Source organism: Temnothorax curvispinosus, unplaced genomic scaffold, assembly GCF_003070985.1.
Source record: "Temnothorax curvispinosus isolate PA1 unplaced genomic scaffold, ASM307098v1 QBEX01006993.1, whole genome shotgun sequence".
In the NCBI taxonomy this organism is placed as follows: Eukaryota; Metazoa; Arthropoda; class Insecta; order Hymenoptera; family Formicidae; genus Temnothorax; species Temnothorax curvispinosus.
Genome location: NW_020216773.1, coordinates 1 through 13,992, shown reverse-complemented (window position 1 = coordinate 13,992; position 13,992 = coordinate 1). Strand labels below are relative to the sequence as shown.

The following is a 13,992-nucleotide window of genomic DNA, read 5'->3' as shown; positions in this document are numbered from 1 at the left end:
ACATATCAGCAACAATTTTCTTCTCTCGGTAAACATCTCGAAGAAATTCTTTTTCAGCTACAGTAACAAATTCACACAGCGCATTGTTTAGTTTCATCTATTATGCAAAATTTTATCAATAAACTTCCCGATGTATTGGAAGTTTTGTTTCCAGTTTCTTATGCCGGTATAATAGGCAACCATTTGCTAATTATTATCGTCCTAATAAATCATTTTTGTGAACTGATGTTCATTCAAGTCTACCGCACAGCTCAAATAGCTTACGGTTTATGAACAATGAATGGCAAGCGACTGCTCGTTTACTTTTTAATCAGAAAATAATCTCAAAAAATTACCTGATAGCATTATAGCCAGAATTCCAGCCAGAGACTTTTCATCTTCTTTACAACTAGGTAACAATAAAGCGCAGGTGAATTTCACGGTCGAGATGCGAAGATCGCGAATAACCAGGTATTTTCAGCGCCGGTCATTGGAAAATGTTGAATTTAATTCTGTATGCACGCGCCACCGACTAATTTGGTTGCGATGCAAAACAGCTGTTACTCCATGGCCACGTAATGCTTGCCGCCGGGCTCGCTTTTCATCGGGCCAACGCGAAATTCCGGAAATTTTCTCAAAGTTGCCGCCGGGGACTTTGATACATACTTCCGGGAGCGCGCAAACCACCAAAGGGTATAATCCGCTAACCATGTGCATACTCATCACTGATCGTGATACTGCCGTCACTTTGCATTTTGAGTGATATTTCGGTAGCGCGTGAAATATCATTTTGATAACTAAACAATGCAGTATCGGATGCCGTTTCGCAATCAATTTGCGATAGTGCCTCTATTATTCGAGAATTATACAAGCAATCGAATAAATTAAGTTAAAACAATTAGTCTAACGTTAAAATTGATTGATTTAATTTAGAAAGAACAATAAATAATGTTATGATTTATTTAAGAAAGAGTAAAATATTTGCAAAGTTGACACTTTTTTTAAATCGTACAATCTTTTTCTGAAAATAATCTGGAACAAAATTACTTTGTTAACGGTTATTTTGTGCGAATGATAAAGTATTCAAATAGAGTAGAGGATTTAGATAAAAATAGAAATTCAAACAATAGAGATTCTATACTTAGATTCTGTATTTTCTAATCGATACACAGAAAAAAAAGAAGTGTTAAATCAAGACTCATATTCTTGCATATAAGCAAGAATCTATAATCTTCTTATACGAATTTCATTTTTTTCTTGATAAAATAAATACCCTATATAAATATCTTTATTCAAACAAGTTTTCTTCGCTTAATGTAATTTATATATATCTCATTTCAAGATTATAGATTCTTGCTTATATACAAGAATATAAGTCTTTCTTGATTTAACACTTCTTTTTTCTGTGTACTAATTAATACTTTTTATTACAAAATAGTTTTCAAATCGCTCACAGTGTAAAACAATTTGACAAAAGATTGCAAAGAGATGCTATTACTGCAACTGTTATGCGGCTAAAATCTCGCATATGCTTTCTCAACACGCCAATAAATTAACAAAAAATTAAGTTGCGAGTCACGCGCGGAGAAAGATTTTTATCGGCGTTATTAAACTACGCACCGCAAAATTTGTTTGCACGAGAAATGAATCGTTGCCCAATATAATTCATCAAATCGACTGTCCATAAAACAGCGAAGTAAACTCGCGCAACACCATACGCATACGTACGGTTACCGCTCGTTTCGTTTTGTATTCACGTGTGACTCCTGGGACGCGGTTACACGGACAAAGTACTCGAGCGCGTTTTTGATTGCTTGTCTAGTCGCTCGACCGTGTCAAACATATGTTTCCCTAGTAAAAAAAAAACTGGGAGGTCCCGAAAGCCTAATAAATTACTTTTGGTCAGAAATATGGTTTTAAAAATAAGTAGCGCATACGCGTATAGTCAAATAATATTCCCATAATTTTTCGCAGAATTCGCAATAAATACTTCAACAGAGTGAATTATCTTGTTTGATAATTGTAATTGCGACGCTTGGTCACGTGGTGACTATGAGAACGCTTTAAGACCTAGGAAAATAGACTTACCCTTCATGCCGAGTGATGATCGCACCTTCCCTCGATGCTCGTTCTACAGTTTATTCTTCGTTACACGAGCACTGATATTGACGTGTCCAACACGGGATTTCGCGACGCTTCTCCGACGCGGAGTTTTATTTTTGACATGAAAGATGCGTAGGAAGGTGAATGACGCAAATCACGAGTTTCACGAACGTACGGCACTTCCTAAAAATAACAACATAAATTGTGATTTTTAACAATTGCAGTAAAATAAAGCGAAACAATGTTATTCAGATCGCTAAATTCAAGCTCAATTTCAATAGAAAACATCAGGAATGATACCGATTTAATTTGAAATGTCTGGTTAACAATCCGCATATTGTATAAAATGTACGTTATACCTAAATAAGAAGACTTTGTTAGTAAATATTGCTACAACTTGGTTGTTATAGTGTTCGATTTGTACAGTATTCAACTCTTGCAATAGTTATTAATTATTAAACGATAAACGTCGGAAAATTCAAATTTTATTGGCATACGTCTCTAGTTTAATACAATTTAGGTAATTACGTACACAGTCGCGCGTGCATTTTACCTATTGTAGAATCAGGAAGCAATAATTCTCGAGTATCGTTTTCGAAATATACTTCCATTTGCGCGCTTCACTCCGCGCTTTATCATCCGTATCGTTTACAGCGTTTCATATCAGGGAAACATCAGAATTATAAACTTTCCAGGTGTCAGGTCGAAATCACATTGATATATGTAAGGTAAAATTGCGAGAGAACGCGGTCTCGCGTGATATGTGCGTGTCGTATCGTAGCGTGGAAATCGGGGTTAAAGCAATATGATAAGCACTGCTTCAGAAATATCAGGCTTTGTGACGTTTGACCGCGAATAAAACAAACGCGCGTGCACGTATTATATGTGTACGTGGATAAAACAAAATATTAAAAAATTGCAGGACATCGTTATAATTCCGTGCAGAAAAGAGAATTTGAAGCCAAATCGAAAACCAGCTTTCAATTTTGCTCCTTGCTCCTACTTAACGAAGCAATCAATATTTCGTGAGGTTTATTTGACGGAACGTGTGAAACGATGAAGAACAAATGTTTTTTTTTGTTCTTTTAAAGCGTTTTGTTCGCGAATAAAAGTTTCGATAAGATAATTAGTCACTTTTTCAAATATTCGTCGAAATGTCATCCGAGCAATATCCGCTATTTTAAACTTTCTTCTTCAAATGGACATTTGATCACTATCTAACAAAATAGTTTAAGTACAAGGTTGACCCCCTAATTGTGTTAAACATTGTAATGACTTCATCACTTCACAAAGTAACACAGTCGTAAATTTGTATTCTATTCTTCGAAATCTCCTATACGAGCGACCTGCCACCGCAAGCACCACGAATTCGATTCCATTTAATCACGAGCCTCAGTCAGAGAATTTATCTGATTTCCAGAGGCTGAGGCTCGTAAAAATTTTATTCTTTTGTCCAGGGAGAGAAAAATTTCCCCCGCGGGAGTCGGTACCGTCTGCCACTGATAAGTAGGCAGTGTGGAGAAGAGAACTCCATCGAGATTCTTCCCTTGTTTTCCTTTTTCGGTGGTGCTTCGCAAAATTTACGAGGATTACGTCGAGTCATTTTCGAGTTTCCCGCCGGGACGTAAAGCCGCCTCGTAAATTGGGATACTGTCCTCGAATTCTAGTCCCGAAAGGCGATGGAGGAGGTAAAGTCTAACGCGGCCGAGGCGAGGCTGTACGGAAAGATGTTATCGAATTTGGAGCAACCTATCTCTCTTTATAAGGCACAAAAAACGCGGAAAAACACCTATAACATATAATGAAAGCAATATCGCAAATTTTGCTCGTTTATACGTGGCTATACGTACATGAATATATTTATCGGCAATGCAAAGAGCTTGTATACAAATTTTAGGATGCTCGCCGCGCATGCAACACCGCTCATACATGTAAAGCAAGATGCGCAAACTCTTTTTCAAGTTTACGTTGCGAACGTCGGCATGTTCGTCGTGTCGCGTCGTCGAGGGCGCGGCTTGTTACAAGAATCGCAGACGGGAAGTTTGGTCGCGCCCGTTCGTGCTGTCGCGGCGTATTTACGCGTTCGCCGAAAAAATTTTGTCGCGAGGCTTACGCCGGCGAAGGGTGTGCCCGCGAATATTGCGAGGTAAGCTGGATTCTGGAGTCAAGCGGCAAAAGAACGAGATAAAAGCTGCCGGATACGCGATATTCGAACACGGGGAATATCGCGTCCGGATAATGAGACTAGTGAGGGTTAAGTGAGAAGAGATAAACGAGAAAGAAGAGAAAAGGAAGGTACCGAAAAAGAGGAAACTGTGAGATTAGATTAGGTTCATATAAACTCGACACGGAATGGCGCTATCGCGCCGATGGACATGTCAAGGAGCCGGTCAGGACAAGGAAAAGTCGAACGACGATGAGAGTTCGCGGAGAACGAACTGGCAAATTTATGGAACGTGGTGGCCTTTCCCGAAGTAGGAGATTTATCGGACTGATAGTTACAAGAGCGAAACGGCGCGATGATGCGCCCGCGCGCGCTCGAAAACTTCTGCCGCCCGTAAAAATATTTTCACTCGAGAGACGAAACGGAGCCCGAGTAAAACGAACCGCGAGGAGGAAGAAAGAAGTCACCGAGCGAGACAGAGACGTTGGTGACTGCGGTCAAGACGTCGAAAAGTCGACGGACGAGAGTTTGCCGAGACGGGATTTATGGGTTATCGCTCGAGCGCTCGAGATTTATCGGACAAACCAAACGCGGAGTTGTTGAGGAGAGGTTTCCGTTAAAAAAACGAAACTGCACGCTCAACGAAAACACGTTTCTATGTAAGAAGAGTGAAAAAAACCGTGCTACTACGTAAGCACAAAATTTTAAAAGGAGGAAGCTGTAATAAGCGAACGAAGTCGCGACGTGATTGCGAAAGAGATCGCGAGGTCTCCGTGAGAGACGAGTGCGAAATCAGGAAAGAGTCAAAAGGATTTATGCGTGCGCGCGCTAGCAAAGGAGTTACGTAATAAAAACGTCAAAGTTTAAGATTTATCGGATCCAGACAAAAGAAACGTCTCCACAGTCTCTATCTCGTATCGACGTTTCTCGCGCAAAAGCAGTATTTTTAAGCAACGGAAAAAAGAAGGCCGAGATCCGAAGGAGACTCGAACAAATCACCGTCGTGCCATTCTTATCATGATGTGACGTAGAAAAAAAATAAAACTTCGTACGTTATTCTTTGTAAGATTTACCGGGTTGATTGCTAAGAAATTTCGTGGCGGAACTCTGCTAAATCTCGCGATTTATCGATGTAGAAATAAAAAGTACTAACATTGCCGATCCTTGAAAATTCTAGTGATATCTTTGATCTTTGTCTCTAGAAGTTCATGATGTTTAAATAAGAAGAAAAAGAATTCGATAAATATTTCTGGTCAAAAATCGAAACTTACAATCGTATTTTCTTTATATCAGACCTGTCCAAATAATATAAATTGCAAAAGATAAGAATTGTATACCTAAGTTTTGTGAATAAATCTTCATGAAAACTCTTTTTCTTGTCGATTGTATTCTAATTTATTTGGATTATATACTTGAATATTCCTAAAATGACAAGTTAATAAACCGATATATTAGATCAATATTCCTAACTAGTATATTTAGTAGCTCATTCGAAAATTTGAGAAATCATCTTTTCGTATCTATGTAACAGATTTATATTACGATGTCAAGAAGACGGCGATATCGTTGGAACGTATCTTTGCACGGAAAGATTCTTAGAAGCGGCAAAGGAGAAATCTTACGACGAAAGTGCGAAAGTTCGAGACTTATCGAACCGGCAGTAAAAGGATCAACGTGGCTGATCTCAGAAAAGTATTTCACAGCATACAATAACTTCTTCTGCTCTTCTTATTTCCATGAATATTTTCAGATAAAAGTACAAGGCAGAAAAAAGAGAAAAGGAAGAAAAGAAACAAGTCTGTAAAATACAGGACAAGTAATAAAATTTTGAATAAAAGACTGGTAATGGCGCAGCAGATGGGAAAACATATTGCGGATAAAATTTTCATGTATGAAATAACAGTAGGTTCTTTCTTTATAATAAATACAACATGCAAAAACAATGTACATATAATGTATATATAAGTTTATTTTAACATTTAAATAATATATGATAGGTATTTCAAAATATAACGCTTCAGGATTTTGTTGCATATTTTGCATTGAATATACGACAAAAATACTCTAAATTGTATTTTAAATAAAAATTGATAACGCTGTTTTGCGCACTTATCAATATAATTTAATATACGTATAAATATAAAAATTAATAATATAAGTCGTAAACAAAGAAGGAGAAGTGACGTGTGGTTCACGATCGTAGAACGTTGGTAGAACGATCAGAGGATTACGGGTTTGATCGTAATGATTCATATATGCTTATTCCGCCTACGTGACGAGTGAATAGCTCAGGAGTCAACACTGCTGGTCCCGAAGAAGGAGAGTTCGTGGGCAAGTTTAGCAGCCTAGCCATGATAAAACAAAAATGAATGCTTACAAAACCAACAATAAGCCTCGGAAAAAGGTCAATAAAGTTGAAAAAACAAGTTTGAGCCTAATTTAAAGAGAAAGAAGAAGAAGTAAACAGAAAATTTATATTATCTATTAACTGCATGTTATTTGTGAGCGTATTTTACTTAATAGAAAAATTTTTTAATTATTTTCATAAATTTATAAAAAATGCAATATTTATCTTTTCTATTAATTTAAACTGTGGAATTTGTCAAACTTAATGTACAAAAAATGATCAAAGAAATCGAGAAATAAATATAGATAAGTGAATTTTTAATGTCGCTCGCAAGTTTGACATGGATAAATCAATCTCGCTATCTACCGTACAGCATTGCGAATGGCTGCAATTTCCAACAACAATGACGACAGAAACGAGCAACGGAAAAGCGGAGGGATTGAAGAGGAAAAAGAAAAGACTCGATAGAAGAGAAGTACGCGAGAATGTGTGCGGAAGAATGGCTGAGTAATAACACAACAGAAGAGAGTGCAGAAGCGGATCTATTCGGAAGAGGGAGTAAAGGGATCGACGCGGGATCGCGAGATTGTGGGAATTTCCGGTACCCTCGCATCCGCGGCACTTATCGCACGGCAGAATCAGCGATACACCAATGCAGCGTGAAACCAACGTTCCGCCGAACGTCGCACAAATTTCCGAGATTTTACGCCGAGCAATCGAACACGCTGAAAAGTCGCGCGGCAGATTTCTCCATCCCGGATTTATGGATGAGGCAGACGCATGATAGATAGATAAAATGTTCTACTTCCCATGAAGATGATACGATAAAATAATAGACTAATATCTTGCAGTAGAATGAATATAGTATTAATCTGATTAAATCAGTTGATTAAGTGAATCTCAAGTGAATACAGAAACTTTATTTAAAATAGAAACAAATCTAAAAATACAAAAATTATATATTTTAACAATTAAATTTTATATTATAATTATATTTTACAAATGTAAACTATTGAAAATATATGTAATAATAAAAGAGATAAGAATTAGCATTTTTTCTTACATCTTTCAATTAATTACACATTTATAGCAGTAAAATTCTCCCTGTTTCACCTCGTTCCACTTATTTCAACAGCGATGGTTTTCTTAGATTCCACCGAATATAATGTCTCCGAATGGAAAGGCAAGAGAAAAATAAGAATTCATACGCCCTCGTACGTTGGTTCCTTGAACAAATATATTCACTGGCATGAACCAAGAACCTGTGACGTCTTCGCGGAAAATATTTTCGCGAGGTAACCTTCCCTCATGTTTCCACAAATAGACGGAAATTATGAAGTAAATTAAACTTAATAGCATCTTCAATCCTGAATAGTAAAAACAATATTATTCTTAAAATACGCAATAATTACCTTTAATAATTCTCGACCCAGGATGTCCGACGATAAAATTAATCGATGGTATCACACTTAAAATTTCGCTGCTAATATCGAGTGGCATATCACTAAAACTCACGGGATCGACGCCAGGCGCAGGTCAAACTGATGTTCGAAAGACCGGCAGTGTTCGTCTAAAATAAATATCTTCACAAATTTTCTCTGGGCTTGCGATTTTTAAAGACGCGGGAAACGCACTGAAACCCTTAAGAGTCTCTTAATTATCTCACAGACCGTCATCTTGTTAGTTTTATCGCGTCGCAGAGGATATCCGCGAAAATCGACGAAACCTTTCGCAGGAATATTATCCCAAAATCCGTAAAGTTATCCTTTACCACCAAGCATCATCCTTTACTATCTATTATCGGGATATCACTCTCTAGACGCGCCACCGTTCGCGCACCTTTTTAATTCTTGCCGGTGTCCTCTCGCTGTTTTATTCCGGTCACGCTCATACCATTCGACCTCCTAGTTCTCCCCGACATACAGTTGCTACGTGGAAAGTAATAAGAACGTATTAAAATGACTGCCCTTAATACCCATCGATTTCAATAACAACCGCGATCCACGTCGACAGCGAATTTATTAAAAATAGCTCGGAACGCCCGTGCTCACTAATAATGATTATATGCCTGATATATCCCGACGCAAAAATATTGAGGACGAAAATTGTGTTTGACGAAATATGCGAGATATACAACACAATGACAATTTCAGATTTTGATTAAGTATAATCATATAAAAACTTTAAAATATTCGTGTATTGTCGTGAAGAAAAAAGAAACAATCACATTTGTATAATCTTTATCTATTTAAACGTTCTTGATGAATATTCAATTATCAAAAGGCAAAAAAATATTTACAAATTTTTTCATTGTTAATATCTGTCATTCGCGGATATTTTATCCAGAACTATACTATATCGTAACAGTAGAAATTAAAATATTATATTTTGCGAGACGCTACATGAATAAATGTTCATTTATTTAATTAACTTATAAACATACATAATGCTAAAATATATTTCAACTTTTATCGTTATTCATTCAACCTTCTGCATTATTAAAAAAAAATTATAATTAATCAGACATAAATAGACGGTAAAAAATTATAATAACGACAAGATGCAACATATATAATTAACGGAAAGTAGAGTCTACATTCGATTCTCTTTCGAACAATTTGCAAAATTGTCAATAGCGAGAGATGGAAGTGGCAACGATAAATATGTCTGCGAAAACACATCTTCTAAAAAATTCAAAGGTAATAATTATAATGCGGGCGATATATTATCTCGAAAGGCGAAAATCGAGAATCACGATTGTTTTCAGCGATGAGCGGCAAAGTGTCCTCTAAGGAGTCTGGAGTTCAAAGAGCAACTCTCGTCGAAGAATTCACAAGGATCCCTCTTTGATCGACGGCAGACAAGTGGACTCATATAGCCGACCGAAAGAAATTCCAAGTTCAATGGAGGCCAATGTATACCGTCCTCAAAATCAGATCGATACGTTATCGTGTACACGTACTTTATTGAGGTGCACATGATGCATTGAAGTCGATCAATCGCGTTTGTGAAAAATGACAGGATAGATATCTGACATTAATCGCATATGAGAAAATTACTTTTTAAATCAAGGAAAATGAATAAAAATTGAGTTTCAACCAGCCCTCTCTCTCTCTCTCCATTTTTATCATGGCCTTCTGCCAGCCTCTTTCCATTTACATCTAATTCTTATTCTTATTATTTTTAGTCATAAATTAATTTGTACACATACATGACATATGTAATTGTGTGAATACCCGCAATGTATTGAACTCTGGTTCGCTAAACCGTGAATTCGCTAAGCTCAAATGACCACGAGGATTAGTCATTCTTGCGGAAAAATTACGGAGAAAATGGAGCTGGATAATTCCCTCTAATTATGTACTAATCCTTTCAAACAAAAAAGGAATAAATATTTGTTTAACAATTAGACGCTTTGACGTTTACGATTTTCATGCATATGACTACAATAGATCTTTTGAATTCCGTAAATTTGAGCGCGAATACATTACCTAATACGTGCATTGAGCAAACGATTATAGCTTTTCCCGCATTCACTCACATTAAATCGTACGGTGAATGGAGCGCGTCTCGAGTGTGTCGTGCAAGCTTTTCAAATCGCGAAAAACGTTTGACGAGCATTCAAATCTTATCGCACAGTTAACAGCCGCGCCGCCCGCCGCCCGCCGCCCGCCGCTTCGCCGTTTTCAACCAGCCATTAATGGTTCCGTGTACCTCAATGTGTTGCGATTTATCGCGTAGCGGCGTACCACCTCTATCATAAATCGCGATTCGTACCGTACGTGCGCGCGGAGAAATCCTCATCGCCCTAAACGGATTATCCATCCAGCTATCTATGTTTAGATAATATCGATTAGTTCAAAACACGAATCGAAAAAGCCGCGTTTGCGGAAGGATAATAATTTAAACGATGACTTTACGCGAAACGATTCCCGGCCCGGGATCTACTCCAAGTTGGCACGTATCTGTTTTACCCGAGGCACATCTCCGGAGATTACTCTTCGAAACGAGCGAGGAAATGTTCTGGGAACTCTCAGTCCGGAAATACAGCCGTGACCCTAAAAGGAATGTATAGCGCGGCTTTGAAACATCCGTCAGGTCCTTCAAGGCGCGACGTCACTCCCGGGAGCCAAATCCCTCAGGGCCGCGTAAGAAAGCGCGGTGCGCATCTCGGGAATTCCGACGGACAAACCGCGGAATAATGTAAATTTTTCAAGGATACTTCAGCCGCAATGGTGTTGCGACTTGAATAACACTATTCATAGCCGACATTATTTGTAACACAGTGATTTTGTATGCGCCACCCCTAATAGCGTCTATGAAAACCAAATAAATACGAACAAGGAAGTCTTGAACAGTTTTAATAACGAAAGATAAATGAGCGACAAGCGTTTACAAAAGTGTCCATGTAGTAATATCGGAGACGACTGGAAAATTATATGATGAATTACTTGGCGGGTCAGCCGTCGAAAGTTGAACAAACAATTTATTTCCCGACCGTCGTCGCGTCGCCCATAAAATTACAAGTTCTCCAATTTCGCGAAACGCGCGCGCGTCATTGAAAAATAACTTCGAGAATTAAAACTTCGTATAATCCTTAATAAACGAGCTAGGTAATAAATTATCGTGTAGAGGCGACTTCCCGAAATCCTGAAATGTCACTGACAGAGCGACACTTTATTGCGGTGGTTAATGTAGCGCGCTAATTGGCGGGATAAAAAGATTCCAAAACCTGCAGTGTGAAGGTCAGCGGCGGTGCGGGCACACACTTGACCTGGTTGCGACGAGCGTAACGCCGAACAGACAGGCGTCAGAAAAAGAGAGAGAGGGGGGGGGGGCAAAATTGCAAAGCAAATACTCGAATCCGCCATCGCAGACGTCACTTCTAATTTCGCCGATAGCTTCGTGTACGGTTGTCGCACTACTATAACTGGCAAATCACTCGAAAGAGATCGCAAAGGGTACTGCGTTGAATACGATCATTATCTTAAGTAGGACGATCATTTCAACGATCTGTCCACAAATTACGATGATCTAACGATGATCGACGAACAAGTACGTAAATATTCTGTCGTATCAAGAGTTGTCACTTCAAACGAACCTTTTACGAGACAGCAAACTGTCGGATTTATCGATAAGAGCTTGCTGCTGACAGCGGATTATCGCTGATAAAAATTCACGCTAATTAGATTCAATCTGTACGTTGTATTCTAGAACTCTATCCCTTCACTGCACAAATCTATCCGATTATCGACAAATCCTAATGTCAAATGCAAAGTGTCTTCCGAAGACCACCCCGTCACTCGAAACTATCTGTTTAACCATATGAGAGCTTCACAATCGCAATTGAAGATCTAAAACGGAAATTTTCCCATCTTTCTCGCCGCGATGGATCGTACTTGCAAAGTCGATCCGAGAAATCACCCCCACGATCCGAGAGCACGAACACTATACTTCAAATACGACCGGGCGATCCGTTCTCTCACGAAACGGGCTACGAAAAAGAAAGGGAAAAACGAGGGCACCTCTTCGGCAGTGCTCTTTGGCCGCGAGCGCGCTGCTACTGTCGAGGTCTCTCCCTCGTAGAGCTAATGCACGGAGGGTACCCGTTCGACGGGGTTGACCTAGTTAAGAGTAGAGTCAGAGCCCGAGAGTGCGCGGTACGGACGCGTCCACGTCGCGGTATGTACTGAGGCACTACCGTGTATGTACGGCAGTCTCTCTTTCTCTCTTTCTCCGACTAAAGCTGCGCGCAGTAAGGCCGCGAGGGCTCGTTCCCCTTTCGCGGTTCTCGCATTCTGCCACCGCCACCATCGCCACCTCCACCACCGTCAGCACCACCACTACCACCAAGAGATCGACCTTCGATGTAGCCGACATCGTCGTCGACACCACCGCCGCCGTCGCCGCCGCCGCCGCCGCCGCCACCACCACCATGGCTGCCACCAGCGAAGCATCCCCTGAAACTAACCCCCTACCCGCGCTTTTCGACCAAGCTCCCCTCCATATTGATCAGTGTGCGCGGTCCACAGGCCGCAGCATCCAAGGATGGAAACGCGCGCTGCTACACGTTGTCAACATGCTTAGCAGACCGAAATCCCACGGTGCGGGATAGTGACGAGCCCCGGCCACGAAAGCAACCGCATGTGTCCGCAGTGTCGTCGCCGCGATATGAGGAAATAATAAGACCGATATGTATTAAGATGCACGCCTTATTGTATGACACACAAAAGAAGATCCATCTGACCGTGGATGGTATCCGACTCAACTCGTTCATATAAACATAAATTAGAAGAATTGATTTAATCATGTATTTTTCCCGCATGTCAATATGCAATTTATTTATAAAATTTAATTATCTGCAATGCGATAAAAATCATTTTAAGCAGATTTTGTTAATTATTAAACCGATAAAAACACACTTCGATAATATAAATTGAATATAAAAATACGAGACGTTGAAAAAGTTGTAACGAGTTTCTCATTCATTGATTCGATATTAAAATTACATTCGGGCGTTCAATAAAACATTAAATTTTGTTATAATTAATATTCCACGGTGAATCGTGATCATTTGGATTGGGCGTGCATTAACAGCATTTGCGCAAAATGTTATAAACGCGTCGGGTTGCAGAACGAAGAACAAATGCTCGTATTCCGGAAATCCCTTATCCCTTCTTTAATTACCACAAGACAGGTGCAAGCCGGTGCCATTTATTAATCGATTAAAACCACATGCGTCCGCGTAACCTCGGCACAAAACTTTCATATAGGCTTTCGCTAAAGGAGTCTCATTATTTGCGGAATGTAATATTCATGAGTTAGCTAAACTCACCAAACCAAAAGAATAGAGATTGACATTCTAAAGAAATTTATTTAAAAATAAATTAAAACTTAATTTAAAAAATATAGAATTAATGTCAACTTCTCTATGTTCGCGATCAATTATAAAATAACTAATAATAACACAAAGAAACAGTAGGCTATAAGTATTAAATGTGTACGTTACAGATGTATCTATCAAAAAATTCTCGATGAAAAAGGTTTGAAAAATGGCGGACATAAAAGGGGATAGACAAGACTAACAAATGATTTCTTCAAAAAGAAATGTGTAGTCGCTGAAGCATTGTAAGATCACGATAGGGAATTAGTTTGGGCTTTTCGTGTCAGGCAATCATTGCGGGTAATGACGTGATCAAAAACCAATGCGGGCTTTTCGTGTCAAGCAATCATTATCGCACTGTTCTGAACTGTACGCCGAGGGTTGCTTTGATTTATATTTCGCAAATTATTAAAGATATAACAAAGTTACAATCACTTACAATGATACAAAGCGACATATTAATCACTCTAGAAATTACTATTATTATTATTATTATTATTATTATCATTATTATTA

General features: G+C 38.9%; 1 protein-coding gene across 6 annotated transcripts in view; it reads right to left on the bottom strand.

Moving 5' to 3' along the window:
* The window catches only part of LOC112456604, a 200,900-nt gene extending 188,519 nt beyond the window's left edge, over positions 1–12,381 (bottom strand). Inside the window, exons 1-4 of one of the 6 annotated variants that reach the window (XM_025019264.1) lie at positions 11,993–12,261; positions 11,695–11,906; positions 8,006–8,521; positions 2,068–2,265 (exon numbers count right to left, since the gene is read on the bottom strand). In XM_025019264.1, the coding sequence (XP_024875032.1) occupies positions 2,068–2,074 (7 nt within the window). In that variant the 5' untranslated portion in view covers positions 2,075–2,265; positions 8,006–8,521; positions 11,695–11,906; positions 11,993–12,261. Of the gene's footprint in view, positions 1–2,067; positions 2,266–8,005; positions 8,522–11,694; positions 11,907–11,992; positions 12,262–12,294 lie in introns of those variants that run through there. The other 5 variants (XM_025019265.1, XM_025019269.1, XM_025019266.1 and 2 more) reach the window with 5 other exon arrangements.
* Positions 12,382–13,992: the final 1,611 nt, after the last annotated feature.